Source organism: Benincasa hispida, chromosome 1, assembly GCF_027475165.1.
Source record: "Benincasa hispida cultivar pf3 chromosome 1, pf3_genome.v1.1, whole genome shotgun sequence".
NCBI lineage: Eukaryota > Viridiplantae > Streptophyta > Magnoliopsida > Cucurbitales > Cucurbitaceae > Benincasa > Benincasa hispida.
Window position 1 is genome coordinate 35,463,201 of NC_143478.1, and position 24,306 is coordinate 35,487,506.

At 36.5% G+C, this 24,306-nt stretch overlaps 1 protein-coding gene across 3 annotated transcripts; it reads right to left on the reverse strand.

Moving 5' to 3' along the window:
* Positions 1-11,494: 11,494 nt before the first annotated feature.
* Positions 11,495-23,942, reverse strand: LOC120071050 (receptor-like protein EIX2). 3 transcript variants are annotated; one of them, XM_090308687.1, is made up of 3 exons: positions 23,626-23,942; positions 21,786-23,579; positions 11,495-12,212 (listed from the first exon to the last, which is right to left on the reverse strand). In XM_090308687.1, the coding sequence occupies exons 1-2, from the start codon at positions 23,929-23,931 to the stop codon at positions 21,801-21,803; spliced, it is 2,085 nt and encodes a 694-aa protein (XP_090164813.1). In that variant the 5' UTR covers positions 23,932-23,942; the 3' UTR covers positions 11,495-12,212; positions 21,786-21,800. The 3 variants fall into 3 exon arrangements, with proteins under 3 accessions (XP_090164813.1, XP_090164825.1, XP_090164798.1); XM_090308699.1 differs by lacking the exon at positions 11,495-12,212 and adding an exon at positions 14,474-15,115; XM_090308672.1 differs by lacking the exon at positions 11,495-12,212 and adding an exon at positions 20,172-20,458.
* Between the last annotated feature and the right edge of the window lie 364 nt (positions 23,943-24,306).

A 24,306-nucleotide genomic window follows, 5' to 3' on the forward strand; every position in this document is an offset into this window, starting at 1 on the left:
CTCATGGCTTGGGTATGAATAGTGGCTTTTGTAGAGCCAAACAAGTCTGGAGAGTGAAAAACAATTCAAACTACAACAATGTGGTCTTGACTTCCCTTAGATCCTATACCAAAGGGGGTTGGTTCTTTGATAGTGACTACTCCAGACACATGATTGGAGAAAAAGTATATATCTCTAATATTCAAGCCATTAGCTCAGGGCAAGTCACTTTTGAAGATGGGGCTCAAGGAAGAATTATTGGCAAAGGGAAATTAAAATACTTGGGCTTCTAGCTCTTAATGATGTTAAGCTGGTTGACAATCTCACCACTAATCCTATCAGTACTAGTCAACTTTGTGACTAAGGTCTGAATGTATGATTTACCAAAGATAGATATCTTATCACAAAAAATGTTAAGACTCTTATCATGATAGGTAAATGTTCATATGATAATTGTTATCTCTGGTCTCTCCTAAATACTAAATCCCCTTGTTTTATATCAAAATGTGATGAAATTTTCATATGGCACAAACGCCTTGGGCATGTGAGCATTCAGTTTATTCAGAAAACTACCTCTAAGGATGCTATGATTGGACTTTTTAGTCTGAAAGGAAATAAAAAGATGACTTGTAGAGACTTTCAAGCAAGGAAGTAAGTTAAAATGTCTCACAAGTGAGTTCCCATGGTTGTTACAGACGGTGTGCTTGAACTTCTCCATCTGGATCTAGTGGGTCCCATGCAGGTGGAAAGCCTTGGAGGAAAACGATATGTTTTGGTTTGTGTGAATGACTTTTCTCATTACACTTGGGTTCGGTTCATTAAGGAAAAATCAGATATCTTTGCTGTGTTCAAGGCTTTGTGCCTTCAAATTCAGAGAGAGAAAGATATCAATGTAGTTTAAATTCGGAGTGATCATGGTTGTGAGTTTGAAAATACTAAATTCATTGATTTCTATGTAGTAGAAGGAATTCATCATGAGTTCTCTACACCCATCACCCTTCAGCAAATGAGGTAGTTGGGAGAAAGAATCACACTCTACAGGAAATGGCCCGTGATATACTTCATGCACATAGTTTTCCTCATCATTTTTTAGGTTGAAGCCCTTAGTACTGCTTGTCACATTCACAATAGGATTGCCTTTCATCTTGGCACAAACTGCATAAATTATGAAATTTGGAGGGGAAAGAATCCTAGCATCAAATATTTCCATATATTTGGCAAAGTGTGCTATATTCTAAATGATAGATAATAGAGGAAAAGTGGGATTCTAAACATGATGAAGGGATGTTTCTTGGATACTATGCAATTAGTCATGCCTTTAGAGTCTACAACAAACACACTAAATGTGTTAGGAATCCATCAATATTGTTATTGACGACTCAAATGGAGATGATACTCTGTCTCATTCCGAGTCGATGTGACTGATAATGCTAAAAGAGATAATCATAAATCTGAGAAAAATGTTTCACCTAATGTCAGTTATATTTCTCCTGACATACCTAAGAAGGTGGTTAATTAGGATACTTCCTCAGAAAGTGAAGATGATCAAGTGTGTGCAAAGCAACCATCCAGCAGAATCTTGAAGAATCATCTCTCAAGTAATATCATTGGAAATTTAGAAAATAGAATGACAACCTGGAAGAAAGAAAAAGTGGACTATTTGCAAATGATTGGGAATGTGTATTTCACCTCCCCTATGGAACCTAAAAGTGTTGTTGGTGCCTTAAAAGATGAATGTTGGGTGAATTCGATGCAAAAAGAATTAAGCCAGTTTGAAGGTGTGGGAGCGGGTCCTTCGACCTGTATCTGCTAATATGGTTGAAACTAAATGGATCTTAAAGAACAAGACTAATGCTGATAGCATAGTCATTGGAAACAAAGCTTGGCTTGTAGCTCAAGGTTACTCTCAAATTAAGGGTATTGACCTTGATGAAACCTTCCCTTCTGTGGCCCGGCTAGAAGTCATAAAACTGTTACTAGGAATAGCCTGCCTCTTGAAATTCAAGCTCTATAGATGGATGTGAAAAGTGCCTTCCTGAACGGGTACCTAGACGGAGGGAAGTATGTGGATCAGCCTAAGGGATTTATTGATCCTTTCCAACCTGATTATGTGTTTAGACTAAAAAAGGCTTTATATGGTTTAAAACAGGCACCTCAGGCTTGGTATGATAGGTTGGCAACATTTCTTGTCAACAATGGTTACATGAGAGGTGGGGTTGACAAAACCTTGTTCGTAAAAAACCAAATGAAAATATGGTGATTGCTCAAGTGTACGTAGTGTTGAGTTGTATGTCTGATAACGGGAAAAAATGCACGTTATTACAGCGCAAAGATATAAAACAATGCAGGATTGCAATAGTAAAAATATACAATATCGTGTCCAAAAGCATTAGGTTCACAACATTGCGATCGCATGCGTCCATCGCATTAAAATAGCTAACTTATGTATTTTATGCAGGAAAATACGTTGACGCAAGGTGGAAATGCGGTCCAAAGAAACTAGCGTCCGAGCGCATTAAGAGATTGCGACCGCAAGGCTATGCGATCGTCTGTACTCACGAAAATCTGCTCAAGAAAGTGGCTGCATAGAGCCGGCGCATCAAGGTGAGGGCATCTGGGTGAAAGCATAATAAATCACGATGGGACAGAAAGTTGATGATGGTCGATTCTGAATTAAGTTGACAAGCCGTTAACGACCTATTGTAGCAAGTACACTCAATTTTTCGGTGACAAATATTCGATGCATCAGACAGAGAATTAATGTCATCCCATCAGTGCAATCATATGAGAGAAAAAGCTTTTCACCCTGAAGCTCTATAAATACTAAAGGCCATCTTCATTGAAGGAGTTCGTTCAGTGCGCTCAGTTACAGAATTCACCATTTAGATAGAAGTTAGCCTTGTTCATAGTTTTTCTTTTACTTAGAAGGCGGAAGCGAGTGAAGGGAGATTACACCGAGAGATCGTCCTGGTGAACTCGGAAGAGTACTGGGAAACTTCAAAATCAGAGAGAGGGTCAACTCTTGTGGAAGCAAGAACATCTTTTGGGCATAATAGAGATAAAACAGTGTAAAAACCTTGGGAAGCAAGACATTGCTACCAGGCTCTCTACCCTTATTTTTTCATTGTCATTTTGTACTCTGAACCTTTTTATAAAAATGGAAATTGCATCTTTATATTTGTCTACTCTCTGTACATTACGCATAAGTAGCTAAATCTGTCGAATGGGTTGAGAAGCACTTAGCTAGCATAACCTGAGATTTTCATTCTATACGATTATCTTGTATTATGTATGTGTCATTGTCCATTAGAGAAACTCAAGAGGGTAGTCTAAGGATAGAATCTAGGCTTGGAAAAATTAGATTAGAATCTAGGCTCGGGAAAGTCAGATTAGAACAGCAAAATCAAGAGATAGAAGCTTAGGAATAAGTTCTATTTGCTATTAACGCATCACATGCACCCTAGATATAGGATATGATTGTATGCGGTCGCCTTATCCTTGTGTGCATCTTTCGTCATCGCATAGGCAAGAAGTAGAGACTTAGGAATAAGCTTTATAGACATTATCGCATTCATCGCATGCGTCCTAAAATTAGGAGCCATTGCATTTTCATTGGAAAATGAGCTGTTGTCGCATGAGTGTAGCATGATCGCATAGTTTAAATGCATTCTCAGGAAACGCTAGCCAAAGACCTTTTCAACCCATTCCTCCGCATACTTAGTGTATCTGTCGTATAATTACTCTTTCCTCAAATTTTCCGGATACATTTTATACCTTAAACAACAAACCTACCAACACTTTGATTTATTTGTTACCGCAAGTGATCTAAAATTACCATTGCATACTGTTTTCCATAGTCCCTGTGTTCGACCCTGGGCTTACCAGGCAACTCAGTAGGATTTATACTGAGAAAACTTGCATGCACATTGCATTCTACACTATTATTTCATCGTATTAAATAACGCATCAAGTTTTTGGTGCCGTTGTCGGGGACTTCGGCAATACATTGTGCTAACGGTAATTTTTTTTTTAATTTTCTTTGCAGCTTTCAATCTCTGGCAAATTACGACCCCGAGATTGAAAGAACGTTCTGACGAAGATTGAGAAACAACCGCCAACAACAAGATAGAACTTTGAGAATGGCGGAACAACCGGAAGAGAGGCCCGCAAATGCAAATAATATAATGGCCAACCCCATCCTTCTGACAAATGACCGCAATAGACCCATTCGGAACTATGCGTCGCCCAGCCTATATGCTTTCTCCCCAAGAATCATGAGGCCAACTCCGAACGGATCGAGGTTCGAAATGAAATCGGTGATGTTGCAGATGATCCAAACTGCCGAATAGTTTGGTGGTAGATGTGGCGATGATCCGCACGCCCACCTCCGAAGTTTCATTGAGATCTGCAACACGTTTGTGTTCCTTAACATCTCCGTTGAGAAGGTTTGACTTACATTGTTTTCATTTTCGTTGTGTGACCAGGCACAAAAATGGGTTTATTCTCTCGAACCTGGGGAGATTACATCATGGGAGCAAATAGTTGAGAAGTTTATGAAGAAGTACTTCCCTCCGACAGAGAACGCTAGAAGAAGGAAGTTGATCACCAATTTTGAACAGGATAATGATGAATCGCTTAGCGACACTTGGGTGAGGTTTAAGAGGCTAGTAAGAGATTGCCTGCATAACGGCTTACTAGACTGCTTATAGATGGAGATTTTCTACCATGGATTAAACCCTGCATCGCAAACGGCTACCAATGCGGCAGCAGCTGGAGGTCTATTGGATAAAACTTATGATGAGGCCAAGAATATCCTTGATCGCATTTCTAAGAATCATGAAGACTGAAGAGAAAGCGATCAAAGATTGAGAATCAAGGACAGTGATATGAATAATGGGGCCATCGCATCCCTTTAGAGTCAAATGACTGCGATGATGAACTTGATAAAGGGGATCAAAATCAATAGCCCATCAATGCATAATGGACAAGTCAACGTAATCAACCAGACGACCACAAGTTGTGCTACTTGTGGTGAAGGCCATCTAATGGAGGAATGCCTGAGAAACCCACAGTCAATCTATTTTATGAAGAATAATCCATTTTCTAACACGTACAACCCTGAGTGGAGAAATAACTCTAACTTTGAGTGGAAAAATAAACAGCAAAATTTTCAATCAGTGGCGCAAAAAGAAGGACCACCCGAATTTTTCCTACGAACCAACAGTCAAACGAACAATCAAGCCAGCACTTCGTTGGCGCCGTAATCTTCCTCTTTGGAGAGTTTGTTGAAGCAATATATTGAAAAAAATGAAACAGTGCTTCAAAATCAAGCGACGTCCATCCGCAACCTGGAAATTTAGATAGGCAAGATCGCGGGCGAACTCAAAAATAGACTGCAAGGGGCACTGTCAAGTTCAAAAGAACTCCCACGCAACCCAAGGGGTACGGGGAAAGAGCAATGTCAAGTTGTGAGATTGCGGAGTGGAAAGACTGTGGCGGGGGAAAAGAAGGAGCCTAGCCGGACTGATCCAATTACGCGGGAACCAGAGATTGTGTTGACTCGAGGAGAAACGGAAGAAAAGAAGGTGATGGAACCAGAGATTGCATCGACCTCGGAGCCGAAAGAATAGGGAACTGTAAGAATACAGCTGCCACCATTCCCTCAGAGACTTAAAAAGAAGAAAAATGATGAGGTATAGTATCAACGTTTCATGGATATGCTAAAACAGTTGCATATTAACATTCCGTTCACTAAAGCGATTGAATAGATGCCCGCATATGCGAAGTTTCTAAATGATATGGTGACAAAGAAGAGAAGTACTGGTAAGTTCGCAACGGTGGCTTTGACACAAAGTGCAAAATCTATAATCCACCGAAAATGCGCGACCCTGGAAGTTTCACTATACCTTGCTCTATTGGAGGGTTATAAATCGGTCAAGCGCTATGCGATCTCGGGGCCAGCATCAACTTGATGCCCCTGTCAATTTTCAAGCAGCTGAATGTGAGGCAGCTTGCGCCCACGACGGTGATTCTCCAATTAGCGGATAGATCTCTTGTGCATCCAGAGGGGAAGGTGAAGGATGTTCTAGTTACGATCGATAAATTCATATTGCCAATAGATTTCATCATCTTGGACTAAGAAGTAGATAAGGATGTGCCAATCATCCTGGGGCAACCATTTTTATCCATCGGTCGCACTCAGATTGATGTGTATAAAGGAGAGTTCACACTGAACGTGAATGGACAAAAGCTCAAGTTTGACATTATCCGAGCCATGAAATATTTTGATGAAGAGGACCTCAATGAATCCGACGATGAACCAAGTTTGAATGAAGAAGAAAAATCTAAAGATGAGAATGCGATCGCATCCATTGCAGCATGCAATGCGATCACAGAAAAAACAACTAACGATGATGAGATGATCGCATCCAAAGAAGACAAGCTGGCAGCAAGCGAAGAAAGAAAAACAACAAAACTATCTTTGAAACACTCACCAACAATAGAGCTGAAGACCCTTCCTAACCACCTGAAGTATACATTTCTGGGGCAGAATGAAAAGCTACCTATCATCATTTCCTCTGCACTTAATGAAGACCAAGAAAATGCGTTGCTGAGCATTTTGAGAAAGTATGTAAAAACAATTGGTTGAACGCTAGCAAACATTAGAGGGATCAGCCCCGCATACTTCATGCATAGGATTCGTCTCGAAGAGAATCACAAAAGATCGGTTGAACATCAGCGCAGACTCAACCCTGCGATGAAGAAGGTCGTAAAGAAGGAGATAATCAAGTGGTTGACGTAGGAATCATCTATCCAATAACCGACAGCACGTGGGTCAGCCCCGTGCAATGCGTTCGAAGAAAGAAGGGATGATGGTAGTCTCTAATGCAAATAAAAAATTGATACCAATGAGGACCGTCACTGGATGGCGGATTTGCATGGACTACTACAAGTTAAATGCGGCAACAAAGAAGGATCATTTCCCTTTTCCTTTTATCGACCAAATGCTAGATTGCCTGGCTAGAAATGATTTCTACTACTTCTTGGATGGATATGCCTGCTATAACCAGATCATGATTACTTCTGAAGATTAAGAAAAAACCACATTCACCTACCCGTATGGAACATTTGCATTTCGATGCATGTCATTCGCCCTTTGCAATGTGTTGAGCACTTTCCAAAGGTGTATGATGGCCATCTTTTCTGAATATCTCGAAGACTCTGTAGAAATTTTCATGGACGACTTCTCTGTGTATGGGAAAACATATGAAGTTTGTCTCAACAACCTGGAGAAGATATTGAAAATATGTGAAGAGACGAACCTCGTGCTTAATTGGGAGAAATGCCACTTCATGGTAAAGGAAGGCATTGTGCATGGGCACAAGGTCTCCAAGGATGGGTTGGAGGTAGACAAGGCAAAAATTGAGGCGATTGAAAAGCTCCCACCACCAACGAATGTAAAGGCTGTCAGGAGCTTCTTGGGACATACTGGATTTTATAGATGTTTTGTCAAAGACTTTTCAAAGATTGTACGACCACTGAGTGCATTGTTAGAGGCAGATAGAAAGTTTGACTTTGACGACCAATGCCTAAACGCATTTATGATTTTGAAGAACGCACTAACAGCCGCACCTGTATTGATCGCACTAGACTGGACACAACCCTTAGAATTAATGTGCGACGCAAGCGATTATGTGATGGGAGCAGTGCTGGCTCAGAAGAAGAAAATAATGCTACACCCCATCACATATGCGAGTAAAACCTTGAATCCTGCTCAAACAAACTACACCACCACAGAAAAAACTGCTTGCATGATATTTGCATTGGAAAACTTCAGAGCTTATTTGCTGGGAACTAAAGTACTCATTCACACTGACCACTCGACAATAAAATATTTGATGACAAAGAAAGATGCGAAGCCAAGATTGATTAGATGTGTTCTTCTCCTCCAGGAATTCGATATGGAAAACATTGATCGCAAGTGGACAGAGAACCAGGTTGTGGACCATTTATCCAGATTACAAAATCCAGAAGTTAACCGCAACCAGTCAAAGGTGAGCGTAATATTCCCAGATGAACAACTATTTAAGATTGAAGAATTACCATGGTACGCGGACGTGGTAAATTTTCTGGTTTGCGAACAATTTCTCGAAGATTATACAGACCACCAAAAGAGGCGGCTCAGGCATGAATGCAGATCATATTATTGGAATGAGCCAAATCTGTATAAGAGGGGGTCAGACCAGATTTTGCGTCTGTGCGTACCAGATGCTGCTCACCAACGCATATTATCACAATTTCATGACTCACCATATGGAGGGCACTTTAGAGGCCAACGCACAGTAGCGAAAGTATTATAAAGTGGGTATTATTGGCTAACACTATTCAAGGATACAAGAGACTACACGATGAAGTGTGACCAGTGCCAACGCACGGGTAATATTTCATGGAAGCATGCGATGCCCATGAACATCGTTTTAGAACTGGAATTGTTCGACGTCTGGGGCATTGACTTCATGGAACCATTTCCATCATCGAATGGTCACAAATATATTCTGTTAGCTGTCAACTACATTTCCAAATAGGTAGAAGCGGTAGCATGCACCACAAGCGATGCGGCGGTAGTCTCCAAGTTCCTGAAGAAAAATATTTTCACTCGTTTTGGCACTCTACGTGCCATAATAAGTGATGAAGGCTCCCACTTTGTCAATCACATAGTCAAAAACTTGTTGCTCAAATATAACATCCTCCATAAGTGGCCACCGCATACCATCCACAGATAAATGGTCAAGTTGAAGTGTCCAACTGAGAAATCAAGCTGATATTAGAGATGGTGGTAAAGCCTTCACGAAAAGATTGGGCAACAAAGTTGGACGATGCACTGTGGGCATATAGGACCGCCTATAAGACACCTATAGGCATGTCTCCATATACGTTGGTGTTTGGTAAGACATGTCATTTACCACTTGAGCTAGGGCACAAAGCACTGTGGGCGGTGAAAAAACTTAACTTTGACTTAAAGGCAGCAGAGGAAGCAAGGAAACTCCAGTTGGTTGAGCTAGATGAATGGAAAATGCAAGCTTATGAGAATGCCAAAATTTACGAAGAACGAGCAAAACGTTGGCATGACAAATAGCTATGGGGGAAGAATCTCCACGTCGAACAAAAAGTTCTACTTTTCAATTCGCGGCTATGGCTCTTTCCCGAAAAATTAAAGTCAGGATGGTCCGGACCCTTTATAATCAAAGAAGTACTCCCGCATGGCGCGATCGAACTGATTAATGAGGAAGGGACCTGCACGTTCAAGGTTAACGGGCAAAGAGTCAAGATATATTGCGGAGGTGATTTTCATCGAGAAAAGACCTCTGTAGACCTGAGAAATCCAGACTGAATAAAAATCGAGTGGTCTCTGTGCTGGCATGCGATGGAAAATCATCAAGGGCGCAAGTCTTTTGGAATATCCTTTTCTTACCAATGATTAATAAACTCTCACTACTCTTCTTTCTTTTAACTTTTATCGTATATTTATCTTTGAAAAAATGGAAATTGCATAAAAAAAATTGTTAACTTTGTTCTTTTTTCATTATTTGACCCTTTCAATGTTTTCTTTGCAACGATCGTGGTGAACGATTGCAGAGGGGCTACACGTTAGATGCAACTACTTTATTCTACCACCGTAATCAAAGAAAATAGTTCGCCGCAAGGAAGGATGCGATCACAAATAATGCGGGCAACAGAGCAAATTTGGGGATTGTATCTCTCCTTGACTTTGTCTATTCCAAATTTTACATTATCGCATTGCATTTTCACTCTAAAAATTTTATCATCGCATCCTCTTTAGTCGGCGTCGCATTATTTCTCCTTGCCAATTATGATTTCATTGATGAAACGCATGCTTCTATTTTTTTGTATATACTAGAGTCAACTTAATTTTAGGACAATCAACTCATGAAATATTTCTAGAAGTTAGTGGTCTGCTAGCTTTCTTTCAAACTGACTTTTTACAAAACTTCCTAAGAGCATCACATGACTTCTTTCAATCTTTTAGCAATGGGAACATTGGTCCGTTTTAAATTTGGGGGTGTGGTATTCATTTTAACCTTGCTATTTTTAGGTTCAAAAAAAAAATCATAACATTGCAATCAGATCCTATTTGTAGTTGGATGTCCACATGACACACATGGGGGCAAGCCAAAACGAAGGTAGGAATCGTGATCAATGCATAAATAAAATGATCGCAACTCCACTGCCAAACGGGCATGAGTTTAGACTGAGAAAGAGCGCCTTGCTCGTAGTTGGATGTTCGCATGACACACGTGGGAACAAGCAAAAATAAAGGCTAGGCACTTGGATCAGCGCAAGGTCATAAATAATATATATATATATATATATATGTCTAAAATATGCAAGGATAAAAATCATTTGAAAATACACCAGTTGGAAAAGTTTTTTTTTTTTATGAAATAAATCATGCGGTGCCCTAGAAACTAGTAAAGTCTTTTTGAAGGTTACACTTGCGGTCCCTAACTTTTAGAAATATTTTAAGAGGCCTGGATAAAAATTAAGGAGATTTTGGTACATAGGATTTGAATAAGGCATCCTTGAAAAATCTAGGAAAGAGAAAGCGGGTGACTTTCTAAAGAAAATCTTTAGTTTATGTTTGAGGACAAGCATTGTTTAAATTTGGGGTGGAAAAACTTGATGCGTTATTTAATGCGATGAAATAATGGTGTAGAATGCGATGGTGGCATATGTGTTGTGCATGCAAGTTTTCTCAGTAAGACCCAAGTATAAATCCTATTGAGTTGACTGGTAAGCCCAGGGTCGAACACAGGGACGAAAGAAAACAGTATGTGATGGTAATTTTAGATCACTTTGCGGTAACAAATAAATCAAAGTGTTGGTAGGTTTGTCGTTTAAGGTATAAAATGTATGCGGCGAATTTGAGAGAAGAGTAATTATGAGATAGATACACTGAGTATGCGGAGGAATGGGTTGAGAAGGTCTTTAGCTAGCGTTTCCTGAGAATGCGTTCAAGCTATGCGATCATGCTACACTCATGCGACAGCAGTTTATTTTCCAATGCAAATGCGATGGCTCCTAATTTTAGGACACATGCGATGAATGTGATAATATCTATAGAGCTTATTCCTAAGTCTCTACTTCTTGTCTATGCAATGACGAAAGATGCACACAAGGACAAGGCGACCGCATACAATCATATCCTATCTTTAGGGTGCATGCGATGCATTAATAGCAAATAAACTTATTCCTAAGCTTCTATCTCTTGATTATGTGGTTCTAATTTGACTCTCCTGAGCCTAGATTCTAATCTGACTTTTTCAACCTAGATTCTATCCTTACACTACCCTCCCGAGTATCTCTAATGGACGAATGATGCATATATAATACAAGATAATCGCATAGAATTAAGATCTCAGGTTATGCTAGCTAAGTGCTTCTCAACCCATTTAACAGATTTAGCTACTCATACGTAATGTACAGAGAGTGGACAGATATAAAGATGCCATTTCTATTTTTACAAATAGGTTCAAAGTACAAAATGACAATGAAAAATAAGGGTAGAGAGTCTGGTAGCAATGTCTAGCTTCCCAAGCCTTTTACACTGTGTTATCTCTATTTTGCCCAACAGATGTTCTTACTTCCGCAAGAGTTGGCTCTCTCTCTGATTTTGAAGCTTCCGACACTCTTCCGAGTTCACCGGGACGATCTCTCAGTGTAATCTCCCTTCACTCGTTTCTGCCTTCTAAGTAAAAGAAAAACTATGAATAAGGATAACTTCTATTTATATGGTGAATTCTGTAACTAAGCGAACTGAACGAACTTCTTCAATGAAGATGGCCTTCGGTATTTATAGAGTTTTAGGTAAAGAGCCTTTTCTCTCATATGATTGCACTGATAGGATGACATTAATTCTCTGTCTGATATGTCGAATATTTGTCACCGAAAAGTTGAGTGTACTTGCTACAGTAGGTCGTTAACGGCTTGTCAACTTAATTCGAAATCGATCGTCATCAGCTTTCTGTCCCATCGTGATTTATGAAGCTTTCACCCAGGTGCGTTTACCTTGATGCGTCGGCTCTATGCGGTCACCTTCTTGAGCAAATTTTTGCGAGTACAGACGATCACATATCCTTGCGGTCGCAATCTCTTAATGCACTCGGACGTTAATTTCTTTGGATCGCATTTCCGTCTTGCGTCAACACATTTTCCTGCATAAAATACATGAGTTAGTTGTTTTAATGTGATGGACGGATGCAATCTCAATGTTGTGAACTTAATGTTGTTGGACACAATATTGTATATTTTTACCATCGCAATCCTACATTGTTTTATAACTTTGCGCTATTATAACGTGCATTTCTGTCCATTATCAATGTCCTAAAAACTTACAGTTTGTAAAGTTAAATATGTTCTATTATCAATAAAAGATGTTATTCAACATTACTTCAATAAAGTTATTATTGAATCTATAAATTGCACTTATAAAGTTTAAATCCAATAAACTAAGATCCATGGCTATTATATGAATACTTGAACTTTATGTGGAAACATAAAAGTGGATCAGGTTCATGTAAATAGTCAAAATGGTCTATAGTATACGAATAAGGTTGGGTACCTTATTCTGGTAACACTATCGGATGTAGCCCACTTTGTAGTTGTTACAAGTTCTTGCAAAAATACTACAAACGAAGTGATTCTGATTCGTTCATGTACTGACATGTGGGGGCGTTCTATGCAATGAGTTTGCATAAGATCGAACCAAGAAATAAGTCAATCTTACTTTAGAACGCTGTTTACTTTTAAAGACTGACTATTTCGTCTAGATGAGTTAGGTAACTCGATCTTAATCCTGAGCTAACTATGAACTCCTGTTTATTCAGAATTATCCTTAGATTTACATAGGTGAGGGTTGACTCAACAGCACCGGGTCAATATGTCTCCCATTTCAGGGGTAAGACTGGTTAGATAGCTGGGGACATAGGGTGCAACAAGGTATTCACGCATACCCGTTAAAAGAAAGGTTGTTCTCTTAAGTACTGAATCCAGGTGTTGAACAAGGGGCTCCACCCTTTCATTGGCTCGAAAGGGTTCTGGTTTATTGATTGGATTGCAAACCAATTGTTCGTTAGAGGATCAGTGGAACTTAAGGAGCAAGATGTAATATCGAGGGTAAAACAGTGTATTAACCAAGCCGTTATTACGAACAATCTATGAAGGGTTGACTTACTAATTATGGTTAAATCAAATGGACACAAATATATCTACAGTAAGGTGAGTGCAACTATCGAGCTATAGTGGTATGACTTGATAGTTAACGAATATTGATTAATTTGGTCTAAAAAGTTTTAGCCAATTAATATTAAATCGTTGGAGCTCATGATCTGTATGTCTATAAGATCCCTCTACTAGCTCGTAAAACATGAACACCTTGAATTAATAATTGAGTGAATTTGGGGTGATATCAATTTGAAATGTTTAAATTGAATTTCAATGTGAAAATGTTCAAATTGAAATTAGGGTTTGATTTTGAATAAGTTCAAATTCAAATTAGGGTTTTTATAATTATATTTGATATAATTAATGTTTAATATATTGAAATTAAACGAAATTGGAATATTTATAATATTTAAATATTGATTTACATATTAATTACATGAATAGAATTCATGTTTTAAATTGGGTGTATGATTAATTTAATATTTGATATTAAATTATTTAATTAATTAAAAATCAAATTAATTTTAAATTTCAATTCAATTTAAAAAAATGAATTTTGATCTTTTAGATTTAATTAATTATGAATTAATTAAATCAAATTTTAGTTAATTTTAGAAGTGATTAAAATTTGAAATTGGAAAAATAAAAACTTGGGTTGAGTGGGTTTTTCCCACGTTTATACCAAGTAAGAGGTGTTCCTCCCAAATTTACACACAAATCTCACTTCATCATCAGGTTATTGCTGGCATTTAGTTGAGTTTGAATACTGGCATGTAGTTTTTGTATAAAAGCTCTAAAATTGAAGATTGAGAGGGTGAATTTCTGAGTTCTTTAGAAAACTACTGCAGAAATTCGTCTTGACCAAACACCCTTCACAAATTCACTCTAATTGGAGTTCCACCACTCAAATTCAAGACTGAGAATAGTAGAGAAGATCTCTTAGTTGTTCACTGTTGAATTGGAGCTGGAATCGTGTGAAGAGCAGCTTGAAGTTAGGAGAATTCATCAAAGGTATGTTGTTAATAAACCCTCTTCTTAAATTTCTATTTAAGTATGCTTTTAGAACTCAAATTAAATGTAATTAGAGTGCTTATTGATTCTGTTTGCTTTCGTTGCATGCTAGTATATCCAATTAATTGGTATCAGAGTGTGATTTAAGCATTCAATTAGCGTTAATTTGAGTTTGGTGGGTATTTTTCATAAATTGTATGAAAATGATAAACTGATATGGTTTTTCTGAGTTTTGGCATTGTTTTCTCTTCAATTATATTGTAACTCTTGTAATTGGCTCTTGTTTGTTGGGCCTTAATGTGTGTTTAAGTGTCTGTAATTCTAATGGAATCATTAGAGTTGCAATTAAGATATAATTGAAGAAAGAAATGAAGAAGGTCGAGCAGCAGGAACTAGAAATTCAAATCACTGCCACAAACTGGATGCTCGATGGATTACTCGATGACATTCTCAATGGAATTTCATGAAATACTCGATTGACGATGCCATACACGATGGTACTCGATGCGTTTACTCGATGATATTTCATGAAATACTCGATGCACGATGCCATACTCGATGGTATTCGATGCAACTCGATGGTATTTTGTGAAATACTCGATGCATGATGTCATACTCGATGGTACTCGATGCAACTCGATGACATTTTGTGAAATACTCGATGCATGTTGCCATACTCGATGGTAATCAATGCTACTCGATGGTATTTAGTGAAATACTTGATGCTTGAAGGCATACTCCATGCTTGATGGTACTGATGGTTTTGCCCATTTTTTTAGCATTGGAGGTTCGGTTCGAGAGGTTCGGGTCCAGTTCTAGGTAGTTTGAGCGATCCAGAGGCCTTTTGAAGTCGGTTTTTTGTGGTAAGTAGGCTTTTGTTTGCCTGTTAATGCCAAAACTAAAAACCACATTAGTCTTTGTTTAATATTTATGCATGTGATGTATATTATAATTAATAAAATCTTGTATATGAATAAAGTATGCCATGTAGATTTCAAATCCCACCGTAGGAAGCATGTTACATGCATTGAAAATATATTATCAAATGTTATAATATATAGTATGCATGTATAGGTTTCAAATATTTTCAGATAAATATTATATTAAATATTGAATGCCTTTGATGTATGTTGTGGATGGTTAGGATGTCTAAAATTTTGTAAGTTGTTATAAAATTGGGTTAGACGTTTAAAATCCATAACAAAGATAAGTTGCATGCTCACATAGGTTAACTACTTGCTTTAATAGTTAAAATAGGTCGACATCTTGTAAAATGTGGTTAAAAACTCAACCAGTATATAATCCTGTCTAAGGCTAAAGGTACTTAAGTTGATGGTCTACGGAACACCTCCTATTTGGGGATTATGGCTGAGTAATTGAGCATTGTTAACCAGTTTTATGAACAATATGTGAGCAATGTGAGGTTTTAAAACTGGTTTATCACTTGGACATCGTAGGTTAAATCTAAATATAAACATTATATTTGGATAAACATCTAGACTTAGGTTGTTTAAATTAGCCAAAATAAACCTGAGTAAAAATATACCCAAAAATATAAACATTATATTTGGATAAACATCTAGACTTAGGTTGTTTAAATTAGCCAAAATAAACCTGAGTAAAAATATACCCAAACAGATAATAGGACACTTCAGTGGGAGTTTAATAGCATATATGATATGTTATTAGAATATTTCAGTAGGAGTATATTAGAATGCTTCAGTGAGAGATTAATAACGTATACGATATGTTATTTTTAGCTCTTGCATCCCTAAGAGTTCACATCGAGACTCATGCTTCACTTCATGTCGATTATGAACCTCGACTGCTCAATACAGAAAGTGTTGGCAAAAATCAAGACCAGATGAATGTGGAAAGTTATTCCCACTAAAATCCACGTCTTAAGAGTTCACATTGAGATTCATGCCTCGCTTCGTGTCGATTATGAATCTCGACTGCTCCATTCAGAAAGTGTTGGCATAAATCAAGATCAGATGAATGGGGAAAATTATTTACACTAAAATCAAAAGTGATGGTTTTGATTTTAAATTTCACGTCCTAAGAATTCACATCGAGATTAATGCCTCGCTTTGTGTCGATTATGAACCTCAACTGCTCTATTCGGAAGGTGTTGACATGAATCAATATAAGGTGAATGAAGGGAAGTTGTTCAATGTAAAATTAAATATATGATATATATAAAATTCAACTCTCACGTCCCTAGAAAAATTCACATCATTAGATCCGTGCAATGCTTCGTGTCGATTATGAACCTCGACTACTCCATTCGGAAAGTGTTTGCATGGGATAGAGATTAAGGTGAATGGGGGAAGTAGTTCATAGTAAGTGGGTGAAGGATATGTGTCAACACATCCCGCGGTCTCTTCTGCTTGTTTGGACCGTGAGATTCCTATGTTGCGCCTGCTTGTCGTCTTTAAGTCGGCCTTGCTAGTCGTTTAACGACGACTATCCCCTCGGATGGTTGTAACATGGAATTCGAAACAACTTAAACTCCAGAAATGGATAGGATTTCTTAGGTCGTTTTCAACCTTGACTTTCCAATTCGGTAGCATCGTTAGGACCAACTTCTGAGGTCTAAAAATAGAGGATTACACTTACAGAATTACTAAAGTGTTAGTAATAAAAAGTGGTAGCTAAATGACTGTCGAAATATGAGTTATTTTGAAGATAGTATTTAGTCAAGATTGTCTTGCTTCAGTAAAGGAGTATTTGACTGCCCCTCGGTAGCAGTTATTCTGACTCACTATAGTATCGTTGCAAATAAATAATGATTATGGGTATATTATTACTTTTTATTGAAACTCGACTTGGATTTAGTTGCAATTTACTAATAAGAATATATTTAAATTTTCAGCATGTCGAGTTCTTCTAAAATACTCGCTTCCACTTTAATTAACGGTAATAACAATTCAATATACAAATTACTAGCAAATGATGATTCAAAACAAGTTTTAACAAAGGACATCTTTCTCCCAACTCATCTAAAGTTTTGAACAATATAGATGAAAATGAATAATTCGAACAACAAGATAGATATGATTTACTTGTTGTCGGAACATGCTTAGTGGAAAACGATAAAAAGACTTGAATAATAGATTTAGATGCCACTAATCATATCTGTATGTTCTCTCAAGAAACTAGTTACTGAAGACATTTATAGAAGGCGAAACAACCTTTAGGGTAGGGATTGGGGAGGTTGTCTTATCTAAAGTAGTGGAAGATATGAAGTTATTTATAAGAGATAAGCACATTTTACTTGAAAATGTTTATTATATTCCTTATATGAAAAGGAATTTAATATATGCCTCTTGTTTGCTGGTAAAAAATTACAAGGTTTCTTTTGAGAATAATGATGTGTTCATTACTTCAAAAGACACTAATATTTGTTCCGCAAAATTAGAAAATAACTTGTATATGTTGAAACCGACGGAGGTAAAAGCCGTTATGAACATAGAGATGTTTAAAACAGCTAAGACTCAAAATAAGAAAAAGAAAGTTTTTCCAAATGCCTATCTTTGGTACTTGAGACTTGATCACATAAATCTCAACAGGGTTGTGAGATTAGTGAAGAACGGTTATCTAAATCAGTTAGAAGACAGTTCATACCATCGTGTGAATCTTGTCTTGAGGGTAAAATGACTAAAAGATCTTTTTCTAGAAAAGATCTTATAGCCAAAGAGCCCTTAGAGCTGGTACATTCGGACCTTTGTGTTCCTATGAATGTTAGATCTAGAGGAGGGTATGAATATTTCATCAGCTTTGTTGATGACTATTCGAGATATGGGCATATTTACCTAATGCATCATAAATCCAAAACAATTGAAAAGTTCAAAGAATATAAAGCTAAGGTTAGGAACCAATTAGGTAAAGAGCTTAAAATACTTCGATCAGATCGAGGTGGTGTATATGGATTTAGAATTCTAGAACTATTTAATAGAGTATGGAATCTAGTCCCAACTCACAGCCCCTGGCACACCTAAAAAAAATGGTGTAGCAGAAAGGAGAAACAGAACCTTGTTGGACATGGTTCATTCTATGATGAGGTATGCCCAGTTATCAAGTTTCTTTTGGGGTTTTGTAGTTCAGATTGCAGTATATATTTTGAACATAGTTCCCTCAAAAAGTGTTTTTGAAACATCTTACGAGCTCTAGAGAGAACGTAATGAGAGTTTACATCACTTTAGGATATAGAGATGCCCAGCACACGTGTTGGTGCAAAATCCTAAGAAACTAGAACATCGTTCAAAAGTATGCCTATTTATAGGTTACCCCAAAGAAACAAAAGGTGGTTTTTTCTATGATCTTCAGGAAGATAAAGTATTTCTATCGACAAATGCAACTTTCCTAGAGGAAGACCACATCAAGAATCACCAACCTCGCAGTAGGCTAGTAATAGAAGAAATGACCAGAGAAACGACAAATGCATCAACAAGTGTTGAAGATTGCACGGGTCCATTAACAAGCGTTATTGATGAAACTGATATTACACGTCCTTCTCAAAAGTTGAGTGTGCCTCAACGTAGTGGGAGGGTTGTGCAACAGCCTGACCAGTACATGGGTTTAACTTAAACTTAATTCATCATACCTGATAATGGCTTAGAGGATCGATTAACTTTCAAACAAGCAATGGATGACGTGGAAAAAGAATAGTGGGTTAAAGTCATGGATCTTGAAATGAAGTCAATGTACTTCAATTCAGTCTGGGAACTTGTAAATCAACCAGAAGGGGTGAATATACTTCAATTCAGTCTGTGAACTTGTAAATCAACCAGAAGGGGTAAAACCCATCGGTTGTAAGTGGATTTACAAGAGGAAACGAGACCAAGCTGGAAAGGCACAAACCTACAAAGCTAGGCTTGTGGCAAAAAGGTTTACCCAAAGAAAGGAAGTGGACTATGAAAAAACCTTCTCTCCGGTCGCCATGATCAAGTCTATTAGAATACTCTTGTCCATAGCTGTATTTTGTGATTATGAAATCTTGCAAATGGATGTCAAGACAACCTTCCTAAATGGCTATCTTGAAGAGAGTATCTACATGTCTCAACCAGAAGGGTTCATAGAATAGGGTCACAAGCAAAAAGTTTGCAAGCTTAATCGATCCATTTATGGGTTGAAACAAATATCTAAATCCTGGAATATGAGATTTGATGCTGCGATCAAATCTTATGACTTTGAACAAAATGTTAACGAACCTTGTGTTTACAAGAAAATCCTGAAAGGCAATAAGCCCCTCTTGGAGTTTTGCATTGAATACTTGACAAGTGTCTTGTCAATATACGATGCCTGAGTCGTTAACAAAACTGTCACTTTTCTGGTATTGTATGTTGATGATATTTTACTCATAGGAAATGAAGTAGAATTTTTGGCTGACGTCAAGAGATGGCTTGCTATGCAATTTCAAATGAAAGATTTGGGTGAAACACAGTATGTTCTTAGGATCTAAATAGTTCGGAACCAAAAGAACAAAACTTTAGCATGATCTCAGACATCTTATATAGATAAGATATTGTCTAGATATCAAATGCAAAATTCCAAGAAAGGAATATTATCTTTCAGACATGGAATTCATCTGTCTAAGAAACAAACAACAGTAGGGAGTTTAATGTATGTCATATTGTGTACTCGTCCCGACATATGTATGCAGTTGGAATAGTCAGCAAATTTCAGTCCAATTCAGCAAGCTATATCGATTTGAACCCTCTTCATGGATATGTCAGGACGAGTACACAACTGCATAGCATATGTCGACATAGACATCATTTGAGGGGCATGGCCCTCTTCATGGATTGATGTTGTCTATGTTGATTTTAACCCAGTTAAGCTATATATGCTTAGATTGAATCAAATTGTTCTTAATAACTTCAATTAACCAGAATGGGAAAGTCCTTTGCCAAATAATGTACTCCTACCTTTAGTTCTTTCTTTCTTTTCGTTTTTCTTCTTGAAAAAGAAATAAAATTTTTTATTGATAAAATATAAAGGTGCAAGACAGTAAGAAAAAGAAGAGACTATTATAGCTGCGGATGAATAACAAAGTAAATAATACGAAAACCTACAAACTAAGAAGCACCAAAAGCTTGGATAGAGAAAACCTTAAATAATCTATGACACAACCCGAACCAAGATGAATAGACTAGGTGAGTGAAACAGCAAGCCAAATAACTAACTTCCATGCTTGAAACATGTACACATCTTCATAGTGTGCCTAACAAAAATGAATATTTCGAATATTAATTTATTGAAATATAAACTTGATTTTGGTTTAGAATTATTTAGGCCTAGTCCAAAACAAAAGCTCAATTTTTAGAAAAATTAATTGTTAAAACATTCTAAAAAAAGGGTCACTTGCAGATTTGACACAAAAGAAAGGATATATTGCAAGAATGTCCACATTTTTTTTTCTCTTTTGCAAATATAGCTAACAACTTCAGTCCAATTAAGTTAGAATTGGTAAAAGTTTAAAATGTCCTTATATACCTCCAAATCATGAAGCATCCAGCAAGAAGATAAAATATGTGAGTTGTTCAAAGTATATTTGATATACTTCATTAATAAAGAACCAAGTATATTAGCTTACTTTTATATATATACATATATATTTTAGAGAAGAGAGGCTAGCTAAGCAATCATGAAAATGATATACTACTATTACATAAATAGCATACTTAAAATTGTATTTTTATTGAGTATTTTGATCAGCCAATATTATACTTAAATAATTTCGAATCGGTGCCTATATACCAATAATAATCTAATGTTACATTATACTTGCACTTCAAATAGATGTTACACTATTGATACACTTCAATAGGTATATCATTGATGCTTAATACCATAATCAAGTACTTGAAATTTTAACGTCTGTTGATCGAAATAGTTACTCAATTCATGTTTGATATATAATATAGATATATAATATATATTACTGATAGATTTAGAATATCATGCTTATAAAATGGAATACACATGTTTTTTTTTTTTCAAAATAATTAAGTTACTAATTGAATGATACTTTACATTAGATATATAAACTATTGATGTACATCAAATGCTGATTGATGTTAGATATATGGTTGATACACTCATGTCTTACTTTAGTTCTTTACTGATTTTTGTCTGATACACTCATGTCTTATATATGATATTCTATTAATACACTTAAAATATCATATTAATAAAATGAAACACATACGCATTACTTAAAAAATAAGAGATACTTAAAGTATACAGTAGGATTTTGTAGAAAATATGAGATAGGGGTGTAATTGTAGAGAATATTCTAGAGATACATTTGTAACTATTAAACCATGAATGTGTTAGCAAAATGCTAGCCATTAATTTAGGGGTGTCAACTAATATAAATAGGTGAAATGTCTTACTATTTGTATCAAGTCAAAAAATTAGAAGTGTTCATTTAAACTAGTAGCATCTTTCTCAATTTTCACTTCTAGATTTCTTTCTAACATAATTAGACTTTTTTTTTTTAAAAAAAAAAAGACTCTTGATCAATTGAAAATGGAGAAATAAAATACCTGGTTTTCTTTGCTTCAAATAACTTTCTCAGTTATACTTATTAAAAACTTGAAGCAGGTATGTCTCCATCTCTTAAAGAGTAGAAGACTGCCACAGATTCCCCAAAAGCCAATTATAAATCCAGATGAAATGGCAATAAGCAGATCTTGTATTATGAGTTTGTCTTGATCAGCCTCTTCATTTTCATTGATATTATTCTCAAAATGAATACCATTGTTGATGCTCAGCTCGCACTTCTTAAGTGGATCGCCACAAAGATAAGGGTTTCCTTCATAGGAAGAAGTTGGAAAGCTTTGAAGTTGAGTTCCAATAGGAATATTTCCTGAAAGGTTGTTGTAGGACAGATCCAACACACTCAATCTGGGCATTTCAGACAAACTAAATGGAACTGAACCACACAAATTATTTCTTGATAGATCCAGAAAATCCAACGATTGAAGTTGACCCATGTTGTAAGGAATTTGACCTGTTAACTCATTCCTCGAGAGATTCAAAGAAATTAAACCAACAAGCTGTGTGATTTCGCTTGGAATATCTCCTGTCAGACGATTGCTAGACAGGTCAATACTCCTTTGAAGCTGTAAATTTCTACCATGAATTAGCATCTCTTTGCCTTTCCACATCATGACCAAATCTCTTATGTAATCAGGAACAGTTGATGGATTAAACATTTTTGTCAAGACATCAAAATTATAGATGCAAGTTGGTATGCTTCCTGAAATATTATAATTGAATGAAATGTCCAGCACTTCAATCCTTCTGAGGTTGCAAAGACTTGAAGGTAAGTTTCCATGAAAGTGATTTGACTTGAGAAGCAAACGAACCAAATTTGGCAACCTTGATCCGATCCATGACGGTAAATTTCCAGATAAATTGTTGTCAACTGCATCGAAGATTATCAAATCTGTGAAGTTAAACCAAGAAGGAAACTTCCCAGAGAAATAATTTTCTCGCAAATTTAGAGATTTGAGTCTTGTGAGATTACTCAAAGAATGTGGAATGTCTCCAGAAAAATAATTATAGGCCAAACTTAAGGATGCTAAATTCAGCATATGGTTCCAACAATTAGGGAGTTGGCCAGACATTTCGTTGCTGCAAGTATCCAAGAGATATAAAGGGGATGAATCGTTGACTTCACACAAACTTGATATATCAGAAAATTTATTTCTTGAAAGGTCAAGGTTTTGTGCTCCAAAAAGAAAGGCTGGAATTTTACCTTCAAATTCATTCACTCCCAAAATGATTACAGGCATCCTTTTGAATTTCAAGGACAAATTTGGGATTTCCCCCTTGATATAATTGAAGGAAATATCAAGAAACAATAAGTTTGGGGACAAGTTATTCCAAAACCATCTGGGAATCTCGTCTGAAATTATGTTCTCTGAAATATCAAGAACAGAGAAATTTTGTGTTTGAAGCCATTTGGGAAAATCTGGGCCCAATGTACAATTTCTCAAACTTATTGACTGCATTTGAAAAGGAGGAATCCAAGCTGAGTTGAAGTTTAATCTCAACAAGTTGTCAGATAGATCCAAAGCTTTTAAATTTTTAAGCTTTGAGAAATGAACTTCAGAAACTTCACCCTCCAATAAATTAGACTGAAGATTCAAATACTCTAAGTTGGATAATTGTCCCAAACTTTGAGGAATACTTCCACTCAACTTGTTATAGGACAAGTTGAGGTAATTCAAATTGATAAGAGAACCAATATCCTCAATCAAGATTTGATCAAACTGATTATAACTAAGATCTAAGTAGGTGAGATGCAATAATTGAGTTAAGGAAGAACCAACCTCAATAAAAAAAAAAAAAAAAAAAAAAAAAAAAAAAAGAACCAACCTCACCCATCAAACCTTTATTATGAAGATCAAGGCTTACGATATGATGATGGTCAGCACCTGTATTGTTGCTACAACCAACACCTCTCCAATTGCAACAATCATCATTGGCTTTGTGATTGGCCTGTGTTCTCCAAGAAGAGAGAAAATCATATCTATCTATGAGGTTTTGCTTCAAGGATAACAGGGCTTGTCTTTCGCTTTCCATGCATTTGATTTCCAGTGCAAGATTATTTGCTGGCATGGAAAGCAGAAGGAAAAAATATTGGATGGAAGTAAAATACCATATTACAGTCAGAGATATCATTTTGGCTGATGGAATGAAAAAATATGCCATCTCTTCCATTTATTTTATAATTGGGATTGGGATCAAACCAACTGGGGTCCTAGTTCGGAGAATTTAAACCATAAACCTTTAGATTGTTAACTTTTAGGCTATTGGTAACATTATTTACTCTTCATTTGGATGGAAAAGATGATGCATATTTATTTATTTATTTATTTTTTATAAAATAATTGTTTGAAACTTATTTTATTTTCTTTAAGAATACAGATTTTATTTTTTTAGTATAACGAGAATGAATATTTTTTTTAGTATACAAATACTCTTCCAAGACTTCTAGAAGTCTTGGAAGAGTATTTGTATCGGAGTGCAGTTTGGAAAGAGTATGTGTCTTCAAAG

Excerpts from the sequence above, each read along its gene's own strand:
- LOC120071050 (XM_090308687.1), bottom strand. The coding sequence starts at position 23,931 with ATGATATCTCTGACTGTAATATGGTATTTTACTTCCATCCAATATTTT. Across the intron at positions 23,580-23,625 it reads ATAAAGGTTTGATGGGTGAG|GTTGGTTCTTCCTTAACTCA; the intron begins GTTGGTTCTTTT and ends TTTTTTATTGAG.